Genomic DNA, 23,272 nt, shown 5'->3' on the forward strand with positions numbered 1-23,272 from the left:
CTTCCGTCTGTGCGTGTTTTCTCCTTCTTTGGAGTTTAGCGGCAGCTGGCATCCACAAGTTGCATCACTGCCATCTGCTGTTTTCACTCAGTGTTCGTTCATATTTATTATATTCGCCCTTCCAGTCCAGTCCTCCCTAAATAACTAAATAAAAATGATCTTCGATTATCTTAACTTATCATTTCCAAATGATGCATTTTTCTTTCTTTCAGGAATTTTTGTTTGTTAGGAAAGTTAGTCTTTAAATTATTTATTTGATTGTTTTGTTTGTTATTTTGGATTCCCATATTCTGAGGTACAATTTTAGTAATGTATTATGTTCTTTAAAATTCAAATTCTGCTGTTCTCCTAAATATATTTATATATTTTTTTCATTTTATTTTCTTCTGATTAAAAAAACAAAAATTATTGCCTGATGGTGATCAGAAATTTGACCAAGAATGTGTTGTTGTCTGGGTCTGGAGGCAGTACTCTCCTCTCTTTCTTCATTTGTTCATTTCTATTTATTTATTTTTAACCCCTAGATGTTTGTAGGAACGTAACACTTTAAAAATGCAATCACTGTGATTTGGATGTAGCCAGAGAGATAGTGGTAGCTTGATGTATTCTGCATAATCTGTGCAAGCAACACAATGAAGTGTGCAGACCAGAATGGATTAATGGCTCTGATATGCCCCAATATCAACAGCTTTCTACAGCTCTTCCAGAGCGGGAAAGATTCATCCCTGAAGCAGATGCTCTGCATGCTGGTCTGTTGAGGAACTTTAGTCACAATGCATGAAAAACAAAACGAATATATAGTAAATAAATTATAATACAACAAAAAGCCAATGCAATAATAAGCATGTGAAAATACAAATAATCAGACTATTGAAGAAACAAAAAAAAAGTTAAAATTAAATAATTGTATATATATTGCTTAAAAAACCTTTAGCACAATGTTGACATTTCCCATTAAATAAATTAATTACAGAAAACAGCTAATTGTCTGTCTGTATGCATTATATTTAAATATGAACATCACTTAAATAGTAACGATAGTACATTTAGTCTACAAATAGTTCATTTCTGTCTTTTAGTCTACAACTAATACATTTAGCCTACATCTAATCCATTTATCTACTTCATTTAGTCTACATCTAGTGGGTCAGCAGGGGTAGTGGAATACTTCTATTCCAAAATGTGAACAAATTGTCCAAACAACTTAATTTATTATTATTATTATTTGCTGCTTCCACTTCTGCTGGAAGGCTGCATCAGACTCTTTAAGACAGGCTAGTAATTCACTTTGGCTGTTGGGGTTATGCCTCTTTAAAATAAACAATACTTTATCAAACTATTTCAACACAAACTTAGTTAACCAAATTATATAAACCTCATAGTTTGTGACTGTCACTGTCTTAAAATCAATGTTCATTGATTAATAATGTTCTGTGATTATTAATTTATCATAAAAATGTATACACTTTAAGCTGTTTCTCATAACGTATCTGAACATTACCAAGCCCCTAAAGCATTATGCTCTTAATATAATTAATTTTGTCTTTTTATTCATTTAAATTGAAATGAAAGCCCAAACTAGTTTGTTACATGTAAAAGCGAAGGTAATAGTGTGACTAAACACTGTCATGCTACTCTCTCCTAGACCATTTTGAGGAATGTGAACAAAAACAATGCTCCCAACGTATTTCCAGTTATACATTTTTAATTTCTATAGCTTCTGAGAGTCCAAAAAGAGTCACATTGTCACGGATTGGCCAGGCTCTTCCACCAACATCACGCATCGAGCACCTTCACCTGAGTATTAACCACGCACAGCTGCACCCAATCACTCCCATTCACTATATAAGCACACACCTCACTTCACTCATTGTCCGGTCTCGTTCCTACGAAGCGGACTCTGAGTGAACCACTTCCTAGGTTTCACTCCCCTACGATCTCAGCAAATATACTTACCTTATCTCTGTTTTCATTCCAGTCTGTCCAGTTGTCCTGTCAACGTTGTGTGTCTCGTCAGTCTGTCTTCCCAGCAAGTCCTCTGGTGTGTGCTTTCGGTCATCCTTCTGTGTCTGTCATCCCACCTGGCAAAGAGAATCATCAGATCATCCAAACTCCATTTCAACTCTCAATCATTATCCACATTACTCTGCTGTTGTAATAAACCTCATTTATACTTACTCCCCTTGTTTGTCCGTCTGCTTCCGTAACACACATATTGATAAATAATATTATGACAGCTGTTTTAACATTAAGTTTTGATTGAGTTGCCTCTTGTTAGTTATGAAATAGTTTGATAACAAGCAGAAAATGTTCATGGGCCAATGACATGACCACATTGAATCGCTCTTTAGGGGTGCTAACACAAAAATACAATGGAAGTCAGAGTGCCCGTGTTCATTTAAAGGTCATATGTTGTGCAGCTCTGGCCAAATTTTATTTTGAGGAAAATTTTGAAAATTGGAGGGACCCATGTGATCCCAACAGCTGTTAAAATGACAGGGAGGAGTCAAGCACACCTTCATTTCATTTGGCTGGGTGGCATCCTAAAACTCTGTCTAATGCATCGTAATATCAATTTTTTTTTCTGGTAGCACAAGTTCATTGCCATATACATGTTCATTACCATGATGAATCCCCAGAGTGGTCATGACAGAGCTACATTGCATTGCTCCTGGTTACAGGTTTTCAGCTTTCTTTAAAATATTTTCTTTTGTGTTCTACCGAATCAAGAAACTCATAAAGGTCTGCAACCACTTGAGACAGAGTAAATAGTAATACAATCTTCATTTTTAGTTGAAACACCCCTTCACAGTCTGCGTAAACTGGAAGTTGCTGCAGAATTTTATTGCATAATGATGATGTACAGTATGTCCAACTGAAACAAAATAAGGTGCAGGGTTTTATTGTTATGTTCTTCTTCTCTTTCACTAGCAGCAAACGAAGGGTCAGAGGGACATGGCTAAGCACATTTCACCCAATCCAACAAATTGATAACATCAATGTAGTGGTGCAGTAGGTAGTGCTGTCGGCTCACAGCAAGAAGGCTGCGGGTTCAAGCCTCAGCTGGGTCAGTTGGTGTTTCTGTATGGAGTTTGCATGTTCTCCCTGTGTTCGTGTGGGTTTCCTCTAGGTGCTCCGGTTTCCCTCCACAGTTCAAAGACATGCGGTTCAGGTGAATTGGGAAGGCTAAATTGTCCAGAGTGTATGAGGGTGTATGGATGTTTCCCAGAGATGGGTTGCAGCTGAAAGGGCATCTTCTGTGTAAAACATGTGCTGAATAAGTTGGCAGTTCATTCCGCTGTGGTGACCCCGGATTAATAATAGGGACTAAGCCGAAAAAAGAAAATGAATGAATGAAAAAGAAAGACAATGGCTACTTATTGTGAACATTCTACAGATACAGAATATTTTGTTTCGGCACAGAAACATTAATTAATAAAAGTTTAGAGCAGTTTGAGAGTGAGTAAATACTGAGTAATATTTGATTTTTGGGAGTATTATCTCTTTAATTGAGTGGCTTTTTGTACACAAAATTACAAGACATACTACCAACTTAAATATTACTTGCACTGATTAATAGCTGTTATTAATAGTAATTTATTAATGGTTACCTGTAAAAAAGAAGAGACAAAACAAATCAAATTGTATTCACATTTATTTTGCTTTTAGTGCGCTCACAAAAATTTAGAACACCTTCAGCAGCGAAATTCAAGAGTAATTATGTAAGCAAAGTTATATTCAAACTCAAATGTAAACGCTTCTCAAATATTTACAAAAGAGACCAGCTGCCAACTCTGCATCTGATTGTTTCCCAAATTTTGTCAAACACCCTGTGAAAAAGGATTATCTGCTGTAATCAATTCAAATTACAATAGAAACATGAACCAGAACATGCGTCACAGCTTGGTTTGAGAATTAAAAAATGCTTCAATGCTCTGAAAACCATGTACAAATCCAAACGTGCTGATAGAAGAGGTGCATGTGCTTTTTGAGATCAAGATATTTGTACAATTACAAAGTTTAACGCCCATTCTATACATGCTTTATAAGCTCATAGAACCACTACAAAGCATGTGTAAACTGTTTGCCTACTGAAATTATTGACCGTTACAGGGTTCCCAGAATCTTTTTTTTTCCTTTTTATATATTTTGTTAAAAAAAATCATTTAGTGTTGTTAATGTTAGTGAATGATTTCATGATCATTCTATTTTAAACTACTCGTCAGTGCACAGCCAAATCCTCTGAGTAAAATTTATTCAGTTCAGAGTGTATTTGGTCCCCATCTAAATTGAGTAAAAGTTACTCAGCAGCAGAGTTAAAGTTATTGAGACGGTGAAGAGACTAATTAAGTGATGATTGAACACTGGTGATGAACACCTGCTGCTAATAAGCAGAAACAGAAGAGAAACACAAAACTACAACTGACTGCAGTCACAGCTTTAGATCAAATAAACTGAAATGAAACACATTGAATCTCTCACAATCTCAGCAGAGGATCGTTGAACAACTCCCCAAACAGCAGCTTTACTTATTACCAACCTGTTTGGCTTTATTTCTGCCAGACTTCACAAAATTCCACATAGTGATATTAACGAGAATGAACTGATTAAATAACTTTTTACAACAATATAAAAACAACACCACTTTTTGTGTTGTAAGATATCACCATCGAGGAGAACATTAGCTGCTTTACTTGAGCTCTGTAATTCAATTTTTAACATTTGTGCTTTTGATTGCCAAATAGAGTGTTATGACAAGTACTGCGCAAAGAAACCAAATGTGAATAGGACAGTTGATTCTGTGGTGATTTAGTTCCTGGCCAAACCACTAAGATTAAGTGATATTTTATCACAGAAGTAACACAACAATGCTATCATCAACTTACATATAAAAAAAAAAAAAACACACACATACATAAATAATCAGCGTATGCTTCACAAAAATGGTGAGGTGGTGGGTTTTTTGCAGTGCATGCTGGGAACTATGGATGAATGTTGTATGACTCACCTAGTGTGAACTGCAGTAATAAAAAAAAAAAAATCTCTAACCATTATTCAGATGCATACACTGATTCTGGATGTCTGTATCTCTAAATTGATTGAGATGCTCACTGTGTTTTAAAGAAATTAATAAAGCCACAGTTGAGGTCTAATCTCTTGAAAAACACAATGTTTAGTCTTCTGGGTGATAAACCATTGTTATAAAATAACTTGCGAAGCTGATGCTACGTAAAATTTAACTTGCAAACATTAGACATTAATACAGGATAACTTAATCTGATCATATTCACTCTCTTTATACTTGTCATAACAAACAAAGAACCACTAATGATAGAAATCAAGTCAAAGAGCCCAAGTATATCAACTACTGTTTTCCACGATGGTGACATCAGAAAAAAGCTTTCTTTTGTTGTTGTTTTTTTTTGTAAAACATAAATAACTAAAACTTAATTCTCAATAAACCACATATGGATTTTTGGGGACATTTTAGTCAAAGATGTTAGTCAAACAGGTTAGTAAATCTGCTGCTGCTGTTTGAAGTCAGTTGTAGTTTTGTGTTTCTCTTCTGTTTCTGCTTAACAACAGCAGGTGTTCATCATCAGTGCTCAGTCATCACTTAATTAATTATTTCACTGTCTTATTAACTTAACTCTGTTGTTGAGTGAAGCTACGGTCACACTGCCCTTTTCTCCCCATAGACTTTCATTCATACATGCGTGAATGCGTCAGACCGGAAACAAGTTCGTTTGTCAAGTTTCGCAGTTCATTGTGTTGCAAAGTTCAAGCTCGGTGAACTCTGACCTGCGAAATCGCATCTCTTGATGGCGTGAGACCAATCAAGGATCAAAACATGACCTCTCTGGAGAGAAATGTTAAATATGGAGCAATCACTCACTTTTTTAAATGTCTTGTTTAATCCCGCCCCAATTCGCAGTACGACAGGATTTCGCATGCACAAACTCTAGTGCAGGGGTCACCAAACTTGTTCCTGGAGGTCCAGTGTCCTGCAGATTTTAGCTCCAACCCTAATCAAACACACCTGAACAAGCTAATCAAGGTCTTACAGGGTATTCTTGAATCAATCAAGCAGGTGTGTTGAGGCAAGTTGGAGCTAAACCCTGCAGGACACCGGCCCTCCAGGACCGTGATTGGTGACCCCTGCTCTAGTGTGACCGCAGCTTTACTTTTCCTCAATTTAGAGAGGGTTCCAAATATTCTCTGAACTGAGTACATTTTTTCTCAGAGGATTTTACTGTGTGGTTTAAAGATAAAAAAAAAAAAAACTTTTGGCCACTCAACCAACTGTCTTTAATCCAAAGCCAAGTCCATACATTTTCAATGCATTTTGTTTGTATAAAAATGCAAAAATAAAAACAAATCCAGTTAATACTGCTTCAAAAAAAAAAATATATAGGGCAGATAAATGTATCTTTTTCTGTACTTCACCACCCATTTCACAGCTCTATGAAAAACAACATGAGCAAAGTGAGATTTATAGAGATTGCTATACAAAAGAAGACATTTAAAATATTCCTTGTTAGAGACAAGTTCTCATATATTTCATACCCTGGCACCGCTCCACTGTACAACAGGGAATAATTCTTCGATTTTCCTTTCTTTTATCGCCTCTCTGTTTTTTTCATCTGCACAAAATTACTCTGTAGCAGCTTCTGCTTGAGCCTCTGGACTGCTTTCTGCTTCTTGTACAGAGGGAGCAGATTCTTCTGCCGCAGCTGCTTCATTCTGAGGACTGGTCTCTGTCACCACTGCTGGCTCAGCTGCTTTCTCCTCCTTTTTTGAGTCCTCAGTAGCTGGACTGGTAGCCTTGGACTCCTCTGGATTCTGCTCTGGTTTGGCCGCCTCCTCTGCGGTTTGGGCCTTCTCTTCTGACACACCTTCAACAGCTCCATCAGTCTTGGCTTCATCGCTGCCTGCCTCTACTGCCTCCTCACCATTATCTCCCGTCTCCTTCTTGGTTTTCTTAAAAGAGAAGCCACTCAGTTTGAAAGATTTCTTAAACGAAAAGCGCTTCTTTTTCTTCTTCGGAGTCTCGTTGCTCGTTGAAGGAGTTGCTCCATTCTCAGCTTTTGCAGCCTCCTCTTCAGTCGGTGCAATCACTTCTGTGTTTGCCTTGACTACATCTGTGGCCACCTTTTCATCGGGAGCTTCCTCGTCCTTCTCTCCATCCTCTGCTGTTGCGGTGCCGTTGGTCTGGACCTCTTCTTTCTGCTCAGCAACTGCTGGAGATGCATCGCCATTCACTTTCAGGTGGCCATTTTCCTAAAGCAAATACACACCATCATTATACATCCAAGCATTCGCAATTACCATTATCTCTATTATAAGAGGACAAGTTGAAAAAAAAAATGCTATTTTTTCATTCATCTATTTATTTATGTATGTATTATGTTTCTTCAAATTTGCATTTATTAACTTAATTGTTAAATCGCTAGTTTATTTATTGTTATTATTATAATACTTTCATTCTATACAGTATTGGGTATGCTATTACAAAAAGTATTTCATTACTAATTACTAGGGTCACACAGAATCTGTGGCCATTTTTTCAGTATTTTGTAAAAGAAATCTGCAGATTTATGAGGAATGATTTTGAGAGTATATTAACACATAAATAATAATTTTTTAGACTTCCATTTAAGGTTTGCAATGAAAGTCCATTTAGATCTAATTAGTCTCTACTTAAAAACAAAACATTACTATACAAACTGTACAAAAATCAAATAAACATTTGAAAATGATTCAATAATATTACAGAATTTAATAAATCTATATGTACACACATTTACGGGCTAAAGAGGCTGCAGATTTCTCAAATGTGTTTATTCAAAATAGTTTTTAAATTACCTTCTAAAATACTTTAATTAATAATAAACAACATATGTACACTGTAAAACCCAAAAACTTAAAGAGAACTCAAACCGTTTGAGGAAACCGATTCCAACAAACCATTTAAGTTCAAAAGCTAATCCTAATGAGTACTGTGAACTTACTCCATTTGAGTAAATGAAGCAATTTAAATAAAGTAAGACCTGATAAATGAAGAGAACTCAACCCAACTGAGTACTGTAAAACCCAACAGGTTAAGGCACCTCAAACAGTTTGAGGAAACCGATTGCAACAAACCATTTGAGTTAATAAACTAATCTATTTGAGTACTGTGAACTTACTCCATTTAAGTTAAAGTAATGTGGTATTTAATTAACTCATTACCTTCAACAGTTCAAAACTCTTTTCAAATGAGTAGAATTAACTTTCAGTCAATTTTGAGTTAACTACACTCGTTTCATTTGATAAAGTTGACTGTTGGGTTTTACACTGTATCAAAACGTTTCAAAGTAACGATACCATATTTCATAGATACATATTAATTCTCTAATAAATGTCATTATTTCTTAAGCACGTGCAATTGTCAAATATATCCTTTTTAGTTTAATTACTGTGGTTCTCTGAATTTATACCTTATTTTCATGAGCTAATTTCTCAATTGTTTTTTCCTAACCATTTGGAATTGTCTTGATAGATGAAAAAATACAATTATTAAGTATTAAAAGCAATTATTTTATAAGCAACAGCAATTCAATTACATAAAAAGTAAAGGTAATTCTTTATACTATGTTGCACAGTTTACGTGTTATTTATGCCTAATACTACCACGACCACCAGATGGACTTTTTAAGTCTTCCTTATACGAACTGAGGCGCCAAAAACAACCATTGATCCTAATACCCCGAGAGCCAAACAGGTACAGCAATCACGGTACTTCATAAAGCTATCATTACAACCGTTTTACTTGCTCTTTTGTGGTTTCTGTCGGTTGAAGACCTCTATTGTGATACTGAGGCGTATCGAGCATCTGCGACTAAAGGCGTGGCGTGCCATTGTTACTCTATAACAATCACCCCTGCAACCCTTGCAAAATATAAGAAAATAACACTAATGTCGTAAATAAACATGCAGTACAAGGTCAGTTCCACATTAGTTCAGCGCTTTCATTTATAAGCACTCTCTCTTCAAAACTAACAAATGTTATTGTCAGAATAAAAAAGCCCTAAATTGATTTCTAAAGCAGCACCCATGAAACGTTCAAATAACATTAAAACACTGTACTGTTCTAACTAAAGTGAAATGTAACACCTGTCGTAAAAGGAAATGTTGCGCTTAATTTTCGTGGTTGTTGAATTGAGTCTCCTTCAGCATTCAGAATTCAGTCGTGTAATGAACAGGATCCATAAATCATTTTCATATAAATGGTTAATACCTGTCCGTTGGCTTTGGATGGTGAAACTGCAGCCTCTCCTGGTTTTTCGGCAGCTGTTCCTTCTTTCCCAGCTGTTTTTGAGAATTGCGCTCCCATACTTGCCCTCCAACAAAGAGCTCAACAGATCCCAATACAGAACAAAGAGCAACAAGCCACCGGCTCCTTACTATGAAGTGCTGAATTAAAAATACATGCGGTGAGCAAATCCAATATTAAGACAAAGACCGATGTTATAAAAACAACTTGAATTGTTTAAATTTTACAAAAATGTATCAGATTTGTGCCTTGACACTGTAGAAAGCACAGAAAATGGAGAAATCTCCCTGGTTACTAATAAGATGCGGAGTCCAACGCCCAACTGCAACGATGAATGGGCATTTCGCGTAATGACGTCACTCGAAGCTGTCGACGTCCAATCAGAATAGACATTCATCAAGAAGGCGCAGCTTAAACCTAAACCGACCAATCCTATTCGACCGTCTGCATGAAGGCGCGTCTTAAACTCTAAACGAACAATAGAAACAGACTTATATGTAAACATAAGAACAACAACAGGATCCCTTTTAATGTTCTTTTTAAAGCAGTTTGCTCTTTGAATGTTGGAGGCTATCCCAGCATATCAAGCACACGTTTAATAGTGAGGATTTTCATAGAACGTGCACTAAACATGCACTATAGTTTTTGTGGGAAATGTAAAATTAAAGTTTTATATGGATAATATAAGCGTCACATACCTCTAATTTATGTGACTGACATGTTTATTATTCAAAGTCATCTTCTAGATCTTTAAATGTTTATTTGTAAAATAGTGATTTACAAGCATTTCTATCTGATTCGAGTATTATTATTATTATTAGGCTATTATAATTATTATGAGATACAATTATTCAAGTGAGTTTATACAGGTAATTATTTTATTTGTTTACATTTCTCTTTAATTTTTTAATTATTTTATTCATTCATTTTCTTTTTGGCTTAGTCCCTTTAGTAATCTTGGGTCACCACAGCAGAATGAACCGCCAACTTATCCAGCATATATTTTACGCAGCTGATGCCCTTCCAGCTGCAACTCATCAATGGGAAACATCCATACACACTCATCATTCGCACACATACACTACGGACAATTTTTAGCTTACCCAATTCATCTATACCACATGTTTTTGGACTTGTGGGGGAAACCGGAGCACTTGCAGGAAACCTAAGCGAACACAGGGAGACCATGCAAACTCCACACAGAAATGCCAACTGACCCAGCCGAGGCTCGAACCAGCAACCTTCTAGGTGTGAGACAAGTGCGCTACCCACTGCGCCACCGCATCCCCCTTATTTTATAATTTTTAAGCTCTGGCTAATGCAGCTGTGAGTCTAAAGTGGCCCAGAGAAAAAAATGGCAAATGTGGCCCAGTTATTTTAAAACATATGTGGGCCACTTTAGGCATAAAAGTAGGCAAAGTAAGCTCTAACTAATGTGGCTGTGAGCCTATAGTGGCCCAGAGAAGATTTGACAAATGTGGCCCAGTTACCTTAAAACATATGTGGACCACTTTTGGCAAAAAATAGGCACAGTAAGCTCTGGCTAATGTGACTGTGAGCCAGAAGTGGACCAGATGAGATATAGCAAATCTGGGCGAGTATCTCTGGATAAAGATGGTGTGAGCTCAAAGCAGCTGATGTAAGATGTGACAAGTATGGCACTGTTCTCCTAAAACATATGATTGGTCACTTTTGGTAATGATAAAAGAATTTTTTGAATGGGGCCTTCAACCCCCCCCCAATTGCTGACTGATGATGAAGACTGAACTAAAACGCTGTCAGCGGTGAGGCGGTTTACTAGGTTTTTTGCACGGGATGTTTTTGTGTCCTATCATCAAGGCCTCTGATTTATCTGAACTCAATAATAAAACTAAATGTAATAGTCATCCAAGTTTTTATATCAGCTATACAACCTGTTCATTTTGTGAATTTGTACAGGTTTTCAGGTTGTGAGGAGATCTGTGAATGTGCGGCATGACAGTGGCAACTAATTCTAGGGTTTTTCTTTTTATAATGCTATCGCCTAGTGGTAACACATATAACGTAAAGAGCAAAGGACCAAGAACTGGAAAAAACAACAACAATTCCATAACTAAAAATGTTGAGTTTTTAATCTGCAAATAAACATGCAGATTGACTAAAGCCAAGGTAAAAATTTTTGGAGGAGTTTTTTTTGACACCAAACACCTTCTATTCTCACTCACACACTGATAATTGATATCACGACCAAATAAAATGTAAAAAACTTTCATCGCGTTTATCACGATGTAACAACTCACGGATTAAAATCCTCCCGTTATTTCACACTCAACCGTTCAAAGAAAAAACAAAAATAAAAAATGAGACCACAACACTAAAAGTCAACCAACACACTGACAGTAACGAAAAGCCATTACAACAGCCTTTCAAAGCTGCTGTTGACCAAGTCTAGCTGCCGCTCAGCTCATGCTCTTTTCCTCCAGAACTGCTATAAGCAGCCAGGAACGGTCATCAACAGTGTAGAGTTTCTGAGACAAGTCAGTTCTCTACACCGGATTCACGCTCAGAAAAGAACATCAACACTCTTCATCGCGGTTTGGGAGACACAACACTTTAGAAACACATTTCCTAGTGAGAAACTATAGAAATGATCCCTGAAAGTATAGTCTTAATCTTCAGTCAGCAAAAGCAGCTGGAGTCTCTTCTGTCACTCGCTGTCTCACTGACGGAGACGCTCTCAAAGCCATGAGAAGTTCAATTCAATTCATCTTTATTTCCACAGTGCTTTTTACAATGTAGGTTGTGTCAAAACAGCTTAACACAGATGATAAAAACAGAGTAAAAGCCGTAATATTTCAAATTGGGGAGCATTCCAGCGATTCAGGCAAGAATAAGACAAGTAGGAGAATGCTTGTGTAAGTTCAAGTTAAGTTGAAACTGCTTCCGTTTAGTATAAATGTCACGGTGGAAGTTAAGTTCAGTTTATTTCAGATCAGCGCGACGCAAAAGTAAGTCACTGCTGAAGGCCGATCCGCCGAAGAGAAACTCCAGCGTTGCACAGCTCCAGCAGTCCCAACCAAGCAAGCCAGAGGCGGCAACTGTGGCAAGGGACCAAATAACATCCAACTGCAGACCCACACGTTACAGGCCACAGCAGATTCAGACCGCTAGATCCAGGCTGGATATATTTCATAGAACCAGAACTCTGCCACTTGCCGGAAATGAAGAAAAAACCTTGAGAGCATCCAGGCTCAGCTGGCCACGGACAGTTCTCCTCTGACTAAACGTCTTGTGCAGAGCTGCAGTCTGGATGTCGGAGGATTCAGAAGGATGGTCGTCCGTTCCGGAGAAGGTGCAGGCCAAGTAGGTCACAAGGTGGGCGTTCAGACTAGCCGACGAGATCAAGGCGGAGACTCGTCTGTCACTGGGGTCTTGCACGAATCCCATGTCGTATGTTCTCAACTTATCGACGGCCACGACAACCATCTGCTCAGGATACGGGCCGAATTGACAATTGTGTACACCTAAGGAGACAGACTAACATGACGAAATGGAGATGTACAGATGCTTTAAATGGGGCCTTCACACGACAGCTTGTCATCAAATATCACGCAACGCCGCCGATGAAGACTCAACTGAAACGCTATCAACGGTGAGGCGGTTTACTAGGTTTTTTGCACGGGATGTTTTTGTGTCCTATCATCAAGGCCTCTGATTTATCTGAACTCAATAATAAAACTAAAGGTAATAGTCATCCAAGTTTTTATATCAGCTATACAACCTGTTCATTTTGTGAATTCGTACAGGTTTTCAGGTTGTGAGGAGATCTGTGAATGTGCGGCATGACAGTGGCAACTAATTTCAGGGTTTTTCTTTTTATAATGCTATCGCCTAGTGGTAACACATATAACGTAAAGAGCAAAGGACCAAGAACTGGAAAAAACAACAACAATTCCATAACTAAAAATGTTGAGTTTTTAATCTGCAAATAAACATGCAGATTGACTAAAGCCAGGGGTACATTTTTGGAGGAGTTTTTTTTGACACCAAACACCTTCTATTCTCACTCGCACACTGATAATTGACATCACGACCAAATAAAATGTAAAAACTTTCATCGCGTTTATCACGATGTAACAACTCACGGATTAAAATCCTCCCGTTATTTCACACTCAACCGTTCAAAGAATAAACAAAAATAAAAAATGAGACCACAACACTAAAAGTCAACCAACACACTGACAGTAACGAAAAGCCATTACAACAGCCTTTCAAAGCTGCTGTTGACCAAGTCTAGCTGCCGCTCAGCTCATGCTCTTTTCCTCCAGAACTGCTATAAGCAGCCAGGAACGGTCATCAACAGTGTAGAGCTTCTGAGACAAGTCAGTTCTCTACACCGGATTCACGCTCAGAAAAGAACATCAACACTCTTCATCGCGGTTTGGGAGACACAACACTTTAGAAACACATTTCCTAGTGAGAAACTATAGAAATGATCCCTGAAAGTATAGTCTTAATCTTCAGTCAGCAAAAGCAGCTGGAGTCTCTTCTGTCACTCGCTGTCTCACTGACGGAGAAGCTCTCAAAGCCATGAGAAGTTCAATTCAATTCATCTTTATTTCCACAGTGCTTTTTACAATGTAGGTTGTGTCAAAACAGCTTAACACAGATGATAAAAACAGAGTAAAAGCCGTAATATTTCAAATTGGGGAGCATTCCAGCGATTCAGGCAAGAATAAGACAAGTGGTAGAATGCTGGTGTAAGTTCAAGTTAAGTTGAAACTGCTTCCGTTTAGTATAAATGTCACGGTGGAAGTTAAGTTCAGTTTATTTCAGATCAGCGCGACGCAAAAGTAAGTCACTGCTGAAGGCCGATCCGCCGAAGAGAAACTCCAGCGTTGCACAGCTCCAGCAGTCCCAACCAAGCAAGCCAGAGGCGGCAACTGTGGCAAGGGACCAAATAACATCCAACTGCAGACCCACATGTTACAGGCCACAGCAGATTCAGACCGCTAGATCCAGGCTGGATATATTTCATAGAACCAGAACTCTGCCACTTGCCGGAAATGAAGAAAAAACCTTGAGAGCATCCAGGCTCAGCTGGCCACGGACAGTTCTCCTCTGACTAAACGTCTTGTGCAGAGCTGCAGTCTGGATGTCGGAGGATTCAGAAGGATGGTCGTCCGTTCCGGAGAAGGTGCAGGCCAAGTAGGTCACAAGGTGGGCGTTCAGACTAGCCAACGAGATCAAGGCGGAGACTCGTCTGTCACTGGGGTCTTGCACGACTCCCATGTCGTATGTTCTCAACTTATCGACGGCCACGACAACCATCTGCTCAGGATACGGGCCGAATTGACAATTGTGTACACCTAAGGAGACAGACTAACATGACGAAATGGAGATGTACAGATGCTTTAAATGGGGCCTTCACACGACAGCTTGTCATCAAATATCACGCAACGCCGCTGATGAAGACTCAACTGAAACGCTATCAACGGTGAGGCGGTTTACTAGGTTTTTTGCACGGGATGTTTTTGTGTCCTATCATCAAGGCCTCTGATTTATCTGAACTCAATAATAAAACTAAAGGTAATAGTCATCCAAGTTTTTATATCAGCTATACAACCTGTTCATTTTGTGAATTCGTACAGGTTTTCAGGTTGTGAGGAGATCTGTGAATGTGCGGCATGACAGTGGCAACTAATTCCAGGGTTTTTCTTTTTATAATGCTATCGCCTAGTGGTAACACATATAACGTAAAGAGCAAAGGACCAAGAACTGGAAAAAACAACAACAATTCCATAACTAAAAATGTTGAGTTTTTAATCTGCAAATAAACATGCAGATTGACTAAAGCCAAGGTAAAATTTTTGGAGGAGTTTTTTTTGACACCAAACACCTTCTATTCTCACTCGCACACTGATAATTGACATCACGACCAAATAAAATGTAAAAACTTTCATCGCGTTTATCACGATGTAACAACTCGCGGATTAAAATCTTCCTGTTATTTCACACTCAACCGTTCAAAGAATAAACAAAACTAAAAAACGAGACCACAACACTAAAAGTCAACCAACACACTGACAGTAACGAAAAGCCATTACAACAGCCTTTCAAAGCTGCTGTTGACCAAGTCTAGCTGCCGCTCAGCTCATGCTCTTTTCCTCCAGAACTGCTATAAGCAGCCAGGAACGGTCATCAACAGTGTAGAGCTTCTGAGACAAGTCAGTTCTCTACACCAGATTCACGCTCAGAAAAGAACATCAACACTCTTCATCGCGGTTTGGGAGACACAACACTTTAGAAACACATTTCCTAGTGAGAAACTATAGAAATGATCCCTGAAAGTATAGTCTTAATCTTCAGTCAGCAAAAGCAGCTGGAGTCTCTTCTGTCACTCGCTGTCTCACTGACGGAGAAGCTCTCAAAGCCATGAGAAGTTCAATTCAATTCATCTTTATTTCCACAGTGCTTTTTACAATGTAGGTTGTGTCAAAACAGCTTAACATAGATGATAAAACAGAGTAAAAGCCGTAATATTTCAAATTGGGGAGCATTCCAGCGATTCAGGCAAGAATAAGACAAGTGGTAGAATGCTGGTGTAAGTTCAAGTTAAGTTGAAACTGCTTCCGTTTAGTATAAATGTCACGGTGGAAGTTAAGTTCAGTTTATTTCAGATCAGCGCGACGCAAAAGTAAGTCACTGCTGAAGGCCGATCCGCCGAAGAGAAACTCCAGCGTTGCACAGCTCCAGCAGTCCCAACCAAGCAAGCCAGAGGCGGCAACTGTGGCAAGGGACCAAATAACATCCAACTGCAGACCCACACGTTACAGGCCACAGCAGATTCAGACCGCTAGATCCAGGCTGGATATATTTCATAGAACCAGAACTCTGCCACTTGCCGGAAATGAAGAAAAAACCTTGAGAGCATCCAGGCTCAGCTGGCCACGGACAGTTCTCCTCTGACTAAACGTCTTGTGCAGAGCTGCAGTCTGGACGTCGGAGGATTCAGAAGGATGGTCGTCCGTTCCGGAGAAGGTGCAGGCCAAGTAGGTCACAAGGTGGGCGTTCAGACTAGCCGACGAGATCAAGGCGGAGACTCGTCTGTCACTGGGGTCTTGCACGACTCCCATGTCGTATGTTCTCAACTTATCGACGGCCACGACAACCATCTGCTCAGGATACGGGCCGAATTGACAATTGTGTACACCTAAGGAGACAGACTAACATGACGAAATGGAGATGTACAGATGCATTAAATGGGGCCTTCACACGACAGCTTGTCATCAAATATCACGCAACGCCGCCGATGAAGACTCAACTGAAACGCTATCAACGGTGAGGCTGTTTACTAGGTTTTTTGCACGGGATGTTTTTGTGTCCTATCATCAAGGCCTCTGATTTATCTGAACTCAATACTAAAACTAAAGGTAATAGTCATCCAAGTTTTTATATCAGCTATACAACCTGTTCATTTTGTGAATTCGTACAGGTTTTCAGGTTGTGAGGAGATCTGTGAATGTGCGGCATGACAGTGGCAACTAATTCCAGGGTTTTTCTTTTTATAATGCTATCGCCTAGTGGTAACACATATAACGTAAAGAGCAAAGGACCAAGAACTGGAAAAAACAACAACAATTCCATAACTAAAAATGTTGAGTTTTTAATCTGCAAATAAACATGCAGATTGACTAAAGCCAAGGTTAAATTTTTTGGAGGAGTTTTTTTTGACACCAAACACCTTCTATTCTCACTCGCACACTGATAATTGACATCACGCCCAAAAAAAAATGTAAAAAACTTTCATCGCGTTTATCACGATGTAACAACTCGCGGATTAAAATCTTCCTGTTATTTCACACTCAACCGTCCAAAGAATAAACAAAAATAAAAAACGAGACCACAACACTAAAAGTCAACCAACACACTGACAGTAACGAAAAGCCATTACAACAGCCTTTCAAAGCTGCTGTTGACCAAGTCTAGCTGCCGCTCAGCTCATGCTCTTTTCCTCCAGAACTGCTATAAGCAGCCAGGAACGGTCATCAACAGTGTAGAGCTTCTGAGACAAGTCAGTTCTCTACACCAGATTCACGCTCAGAAAAGAACATCAACACTCTTCATCGCGGTTTGGGAGACACAATACTTTAGAAACACATTTCCTAGTGAGAAACTATAGAAATGATCCCTGAAAGTATAGTCTTAATCTTCAGTCAGCAAAAGCAGCTGGAGTCTCTTCTGTCACTCGCTGTCTCACTGACGGAGAAGCTCTCAAACCCATGAGAAGTTTAATTCAATTCATCTTTATTTCCACAGTGCTTTTTACAATGTAGGTTGTGTCAAAACAGCTTAACATAGATGATAAAACAGAGTAAAAGCCGTAATATTTCAAATTGGGGAGCATTCCAGCGATTCAGGCAAGAATAAGACAAGTGGTAGAATGCTGGTGTAAGTTCAAGTTAAGTTGAAACTGCTTCCGTTTAGTATAAATGTCACGGTGGAAGTTAAGTTCAGTTTATTTCAGATCAGCGCGACGCAAAAGTAAGTCACTGCTGAAGGCCGATCCGCCGAAGAGAAACTCCAGCGTTGCACAGCTCCAGCAGTCCCAACCAAGCAAGCCAGAGGCGGCAACTGTGGCAAGGGACCAAATAACATCCAACTGCAGACCCACACGTTACAGGCCACAGCAGATTCAGACCGCTAGATCCAGGCTGGATATATTTCATAGAACCAGAACTCTGCCACTTGCCGGAAATGAAGAAAAAACCTTGAGAGCATCCAGGCTCAGCTGGCCACGGACAGTTCTCCTCTGACTAAACGTCTTGTGCAGAGCTGCAGTCTGGACGTCGGAGGATTCAGAAGGATGGTCGTCCGTTCCGGAGAAGGTGCAGGCCAAGTAGGTCACAAGGTGGGCGTTCAGACTAGCCGACGAGATCAAGGCGGAGACTCGTCTGTCACTGGGGTCTTGCACGAATCCCATGTCGTATGTTCTCAACTTATCGACGGCCACGACAACCATCTGCTCAGGATACGGGCCGAATTGACAATTGTGTACACCTAAGGAGACAGACTGACATGACGAAATGGAGATGTACAGATGCTTTAAATGGGGCCTTCACACGACAGCTTGTCATCAAATATCACGCAACGCCGCAGATGAAGACTCAACTGAAACGCTATCAACGGTGAGGCGGTTTACTAGGTTTTTTGCACGGAATGTTTTTGTGTCCTATCATCAAGGCCTCTGATTTATCTGAACTCAATAATAAAACTAAAGGTAATAGTCATCCAAGTTTTTATATCAGCTATACAACCTGTTCATTTTGTGAATTCGTACAGGTTTTCAGGTTGTGAGGAGATCTGTGAATGTGCGGCATGACAGTGGCAACTAATTCTAGGGTTTTTCTTTTTATAATGCTATCGCCTAGTGGTAACACATATAACGTAAAGAGCAAAGGACCAAGAACTGGAAAAAACAACAACAATTCCATAACTAAAAATGTTGAGTTTTTAATCTGCAAATAAACATGCAGATTGACTAAAGCCAAGGTAAATTTTTTGGAGGAGTTTTTTTTGACACCAAACACCTTCTATTCTCACTCACACACTGATAATTGACATCACGACCAAATAAAATGTAAAAAACTTTCATCGCGTTTATCACGATGTAACAACTCACGGATTAAAATCCTCCCGTTATTTCACACTCAACCATTCAAAGAATAAACAAAAATAAAAAACGAGACCACAACACTAAAAGTCAACCAACACACTGACAGTAACGAAAAGCCATTACAACAGCCTTTCAAAGCTGCTGTTGACCAAGTCTAGCTGCCGCTCAGCTCATGCTCTTTTCCTCCAGAACTGCTATAAGCAGCCAGGAACGGTCATCAACAGTGTAGAGTTTCTGAGACAAGTCAGTTCTCTACACCGGATTCACGCTCAGAAAAGAACATCAACACTCTTCATCGCGGTTTGGGAGACACAACACTTTAGAAACACATTTCCTAGTGAGAAACTATAGAAATGATCCCTGAAAGTATAGTCTTAATCTTCAGTCAGCAAAAGCAGCTGGAGTCTCTTCTGTCACTCGCTGTCTCACTGACGGAGAAGCTCTCAAAGCCATGAGAAGTTTAATTCAATTCATCTTTATTTCCACAGTGCTTTTTACAATGTAGGTTGTGTCAAAACAGCTTAACATAGATGATAAAACAGAGTAAAAGCCGTAATATTTCAAATTGGGGAGCATTCCAGCGATTCAGGCAAGAATAAGACAAGTGGTAGAATGCTGGTGTAAGTTCAAGTTAAGTTGAAACTGCTTCCGTTTAGTATAAATGTCACGGTGGAAGTTAAGTTCAGTTTATTTCAGATCAGCGCGACGCAAAAGTAAGTCACTGCTGAAGGCCGATCCGCCGAAGAGAAACTCCAGCGTTGCACAGCTCCAGCAGTCCCAACCAAGCAAGCCAGAGGCGGCAACTGTGGCAAGGGACCAAATAACATCCAACTGCAGACCCACACGTTACAGGCCACAGCAGATTCAGACCGCTAGATCCAGGCTGGATATATTTCATAGAACCAGAACTCTGCCACTTGCCGGAAATGAAGAAAAAACCTTGAGAGCATCCAGGCTCAGCTGGCCACGGACAGTTCTCCTCTGACTAAACGTCTTGTGCAGAGCTGCAGTCTGGACGTCGGAGGATTCAGAAGGATGGTCGTCCGTTCCGGAGAAGGTGCAGGCCAAGTAGGTCACAAGGTGGGCGTTCAGACTAGCCGACGAGATCAAGGCGGAGACTCGTCTGTCACTGGGGTCTTGCACGAATCCCATGTCGTATGTTCTCAACTTATCGACGGCCACGACAACCATCTGCTCAGGATACGGGCCGAATTGACAATTGTGTACACCTAAGGAGACAGACTGACATGACGAAATGGAGATGTACAGATGCTTTAAATGGGGCCTTCACACGACAGCTTGTCATCAAATATCACGCAACGCCGCAGATGAAGACTCAACTGAAACGCTATCAACGGTGAGGCGGTTTACTAGGTTTTTTGCACGGGATGTTTTTGTGTCCTATCATCAAGGCCTCTGATTTATCTGAACTCAATAATAAAACTAAAGGTAATAGTCATCCAAGTTTTTATATCAGCTATACAACCTGTTCATTTTGTGAATTCGTACAGGTTTTCAGGTTGTGAGGAGATCTGTGAATGTGCGGCATGACAGTGGCAACTAATTCCAGGGTTTTTCTTTTTATAATGCTATCGCCTAGTGGTAACACATATAACGTAAAGAGCAAAGGACCAAGAACTGGAAAAAACAACAACAATTCCATAACTAAAAATGTTGAGTTTTTAATCTGCAAATAAACATGCAGATTGACTAAAGCCAAGGTAAAATTTTTGGAGGAGTTTTTTTTGACACCAAACACCTTCTATTCTCACTCGCACACTGATAATTGACATCACGACCAAATAAAATGTAAAAAACTTTCATCGCGTTTATCACGATGTAACAACTCGCGGATTAAAATCCTCCCGTTATTTCACACTCAACCGTTCAAAGAATAAACAAAAATAAAAAACGAGACCACAACACTAAAAGTCAACCAACACACTGACAGTAACGAAAAGCCATTACAACAGCCTTTCAAAGCTGCTGTTGACCAAGTCTAGCTGCCGCTCAGCTCATGCTCTTTTCCTCCAGAACTGCTATAAGCAGCCAGGAACGGTCATCAACAGTGTAGAGCTTCTGAGACAAGTCAGTTCTCTACACCGGATTCACGCTCAGAAAAGAACATCAACACTCTTCATCGCGGTTTGGGAGACACAACACTTTAGAAACACATTTCCTAGTGAGAAACTATAGAAATGATCCCTGAAAGTATAATCTTAATCTTCAGTCAGCAAAAGCAGCTGGAGTCTCTTCTGTCACTCGCTGTCTCACTGACGGAGAAGCTCTCAAAGCCATGAGAAGTTTAATTCAATTCATCTTTATTTCCACAGTGCTTTTTACAATGTAGGTTGTGTCAAAACAGCTTAACATAGATGATAAATACAGAGTAAAAGCCGTAATATTTCAAATTGGGGAGCATTCCAGCGATTCAGGCAAGAATAAGACAAGTGGTAGAATGCTGGTGTAAGTTCAAGTTAAGTTGAAACTGCTTCCGTTTAGTATAAATGTCACGGTGGAAGTTAAGTTCAGTTTATTTCAGATCAGCGCGACGCAAAAGTAAGTCACTGCTGAAGGCCGATCCGCCGAAGAGAAACTCCAGCGTTGCACAGCTCCAGCAGTCCCAACCAAGCAAGCCAGAGGCGGCAACTGTGGCAAGGGACCAAATAACATCCAACTGCAGACCCACACGTTACAGGCCACAGCAGATTCAGACCGCTAGATCCAGGCTGGATATATTTCATAGAACCAGAACTCTGCCACTTGCCGGAAATGAAGAAAAAACCTTGAGAGCATCCAGGCTCAGCTGGCCACGGACAGTTCTCCTCTGACTAAACGTCTTGTGCAGAGCTGCAGTCTGGACGTCGGAGGATTCAGAAGGATGGTCGTCCGTTCCGGAGAAGGTGCAGGCCAAGTAGGTCACAAGGTGGGCGTTCAGACTAGCCGACGAGATCAAGGCGGAGACTCGTCTGTCACTGGGGTCTTGCACGAATCCCATGTCGTATGTTCTCAACTTATCGACGGCCACGACAACCATCTGCTCAGGATACGGGCCGAATTGACAATTGTGTACACCTAAGGAGACAGACTGACATGACGAAATGGAGATGTACAGATGCTTTAAATGGGGCCTTCACACGACAGCTTGTCATCAAATATCACGCAACGCCGCAGATGAAGACTCAACTGAAACGCTATCAACGGTGAGGCGGTTTACTAGGTTTTTTGCACGGGATGTTTTTGTGTCCTATCATCAAGGCCTCTGATTTATCTGAACTCAATAATAAAACTAAAGGTAATAGTAATCCAAGTTTTTATATCAGCTATACAACCTGTTCATTTTGTGAATTCGTACAGGTTTTCAGGTTGTGAGGAGATCTGTGAATGTGCGGCATGACAGTGGCAACTAATTTCAGGGTTTTTCTTTTTATAATGCTATCGCCTAGTGGTAACACATATAACGTAAAGAGCAAAGGACCAAGAACTGGAAAAAACAACAACAATTCCATAACTAAAAATGTTGAGTTTTTAATCTGCAAATAAACATGCAGATTGACTAAAGCCAGGGGTACATTTTTGGAGGAGTTTTTTTTGACACCAAACACCTTCTATTCTCACTCGCACACTGATTATTGACATCACGACCAAAAAAAATGTAAAAAAACTTTCATCGCGTTTATCACGATGTAACAACTCGCTGATTAAAATCCTCCCGTTATTTCACACTCAACCGTTCAAAGAATAAACAAAAATAAAAAACGAGACCACAACACTAAAAGTCAACCAACACACTGACAGCAACGAAAAGCCATTACAACAGCCTTTCAAAGCTGCTGTTGACCAAGTCTAGCTGCCGCTCAGCTCATGCTCTTTTCCTCCAGAACTGCTTCAGCAGATTCACTTTTTACTGATCGCTTTGACTTGTATACAGTTCTTATTGAGAATTAACAAGGTTTCGGTGTTTTATTTTGGTGTCACCATAATGGAGGTCAGTGACTGCATTAGTTGGGCTCTTCACCCTCTCTATTTTGCACTGATTTGGCTTGCTTATATCAATCATTGCAGTGTGATGAATTATATGAATTATCTTGTTATTTCTCACTGTTTTGAACTTACATGTCAATTATGAGAAACTGAAATGTAACCAGTTCATGAACCAGTTATGAGAATGAATTGTAAAAGCACTACCCCAACCCTAAACCCAATCATCACAGTACTGTAAAAATATGAATTATTGTTTTACAGTTTCAAAAATGATGCTAAATTGATGTCGTATCTGCAGCTGTATCCTATCTATACTA

At 39.7% G+C, this 23,272-nt stretch overlaps 1 protein-coding gene and 6 non-coding genes across 7 annotated transcripts; all 7 read right to left on the bottom strand.

Moving 5' to 3' along the window:
- Nucleotides 1-3,637: 3,637 nt before the first annotated feature.
- marcksa (myristoylated alanine-rich protein kinase C substrate a) lies at nt 3,638-9,633 on the bottom strand. The gene is made up of 2 exons (XM_056445546.1): nt 9,281-9,633; nt 3,638-7,281 (listed from the first exon to the last, which is right to left on the bottom strand). Exons 1-2 carry the CDS (start codon nt 9,374-9,376, stop codon nt 6,655-6,657), a joined length of 723 nt encoding a protein of 240 aa, XP_056301521.1. The 5' UTR covers nt 9,377-9,633; the 3' UTR covers nt 3,638-6,654.
- Nucleotides 9,634-11,749: 2,116 nt separating this feature from the next.
- On the bottom strand, nt 11,750-11,965 carry LOC130213907 (small nucleolar RNA U3). Its single transcript, XR_008835556.1, has one exon. It is a non-coding gene; the product is annotated as a small nucleolar RNA U3 (small nucleolar RNA).
- Nucleotides 11,966-13,594: 1,629 nt separating this feature from the next.
- On the bottom strand, nt 13,595-13,810 carry LOC130213903 (small nucleolar RNA U3). Its single transcript, XR_008835553.1, has one exon. It is a non-coding gene; the product is annotated as a small nucleolar RNA U3 (small nucleolar RNA).
- Nucleotides 13,811-15,439: 1,629 nt separating this feature from the next.
- LOC130213901 (small nucleolar RNA U3) lies at nt 15,440-15,655 on the bottom strand. Its single transcript, XR_008835551.1, has one exon. It is a non-coding gene; the product is annotated as a small nucleolar RNA U3 (small nucleolar RNA).
- A 1,631-nt stretch (nt 15,656-17,286) lies between these two features.
- LOC130213910 (small nucleolar RNA U3) lies at nt 17,287-17,502 on the bottom strand. Its single transcript, XR_008835559.1, has one exon. It is a non-coding gene; the product is annotated as a small nucleolar RNA U3 (small nucleolar RNA).
- Nucleotides 17,503-19,131: 1,629 nt separating this feature from the next.
- LOC130213908 (small nucleolar RNA U3) lies at nt 19,132-19,347 on the bottom strand. Its single transcript, XR_008835557.1, has one exon. It is a non-coding gene; the product is annotated as a small nucleolar RNA U3 (small nucleolar RNA).
- A 1,629-nt stretch (nt 19,348-20,976) lies between these two features.
- LOC130213906 (small nucleolar RNA U3) lies at nt 20,977-21,192 on the bottom strand. Its single transcript, XR_008835555.1, has one exon. It is a non-coding gene; the product is annotated as a small nucleolar RNA U3 (small nucleolar RNA).
- Nucleotides 21,193-23,272: the final 2,080 nt, after the last annotated feature.

This window comes from Danio aesculapii, chromosome 20, assembly GCF_903798145.1.
Source record: "Danio aesculapii chromosome 20, fDanAes4.1, whole genome shotgun sequence".
NCBI classification, from domain to species: domain Eukaryota; kingdom Metazoa; phylum Chordata; class Actinopteri; order Cypriniformes; family Danionidae; genus Danio; species Danio aesculapii.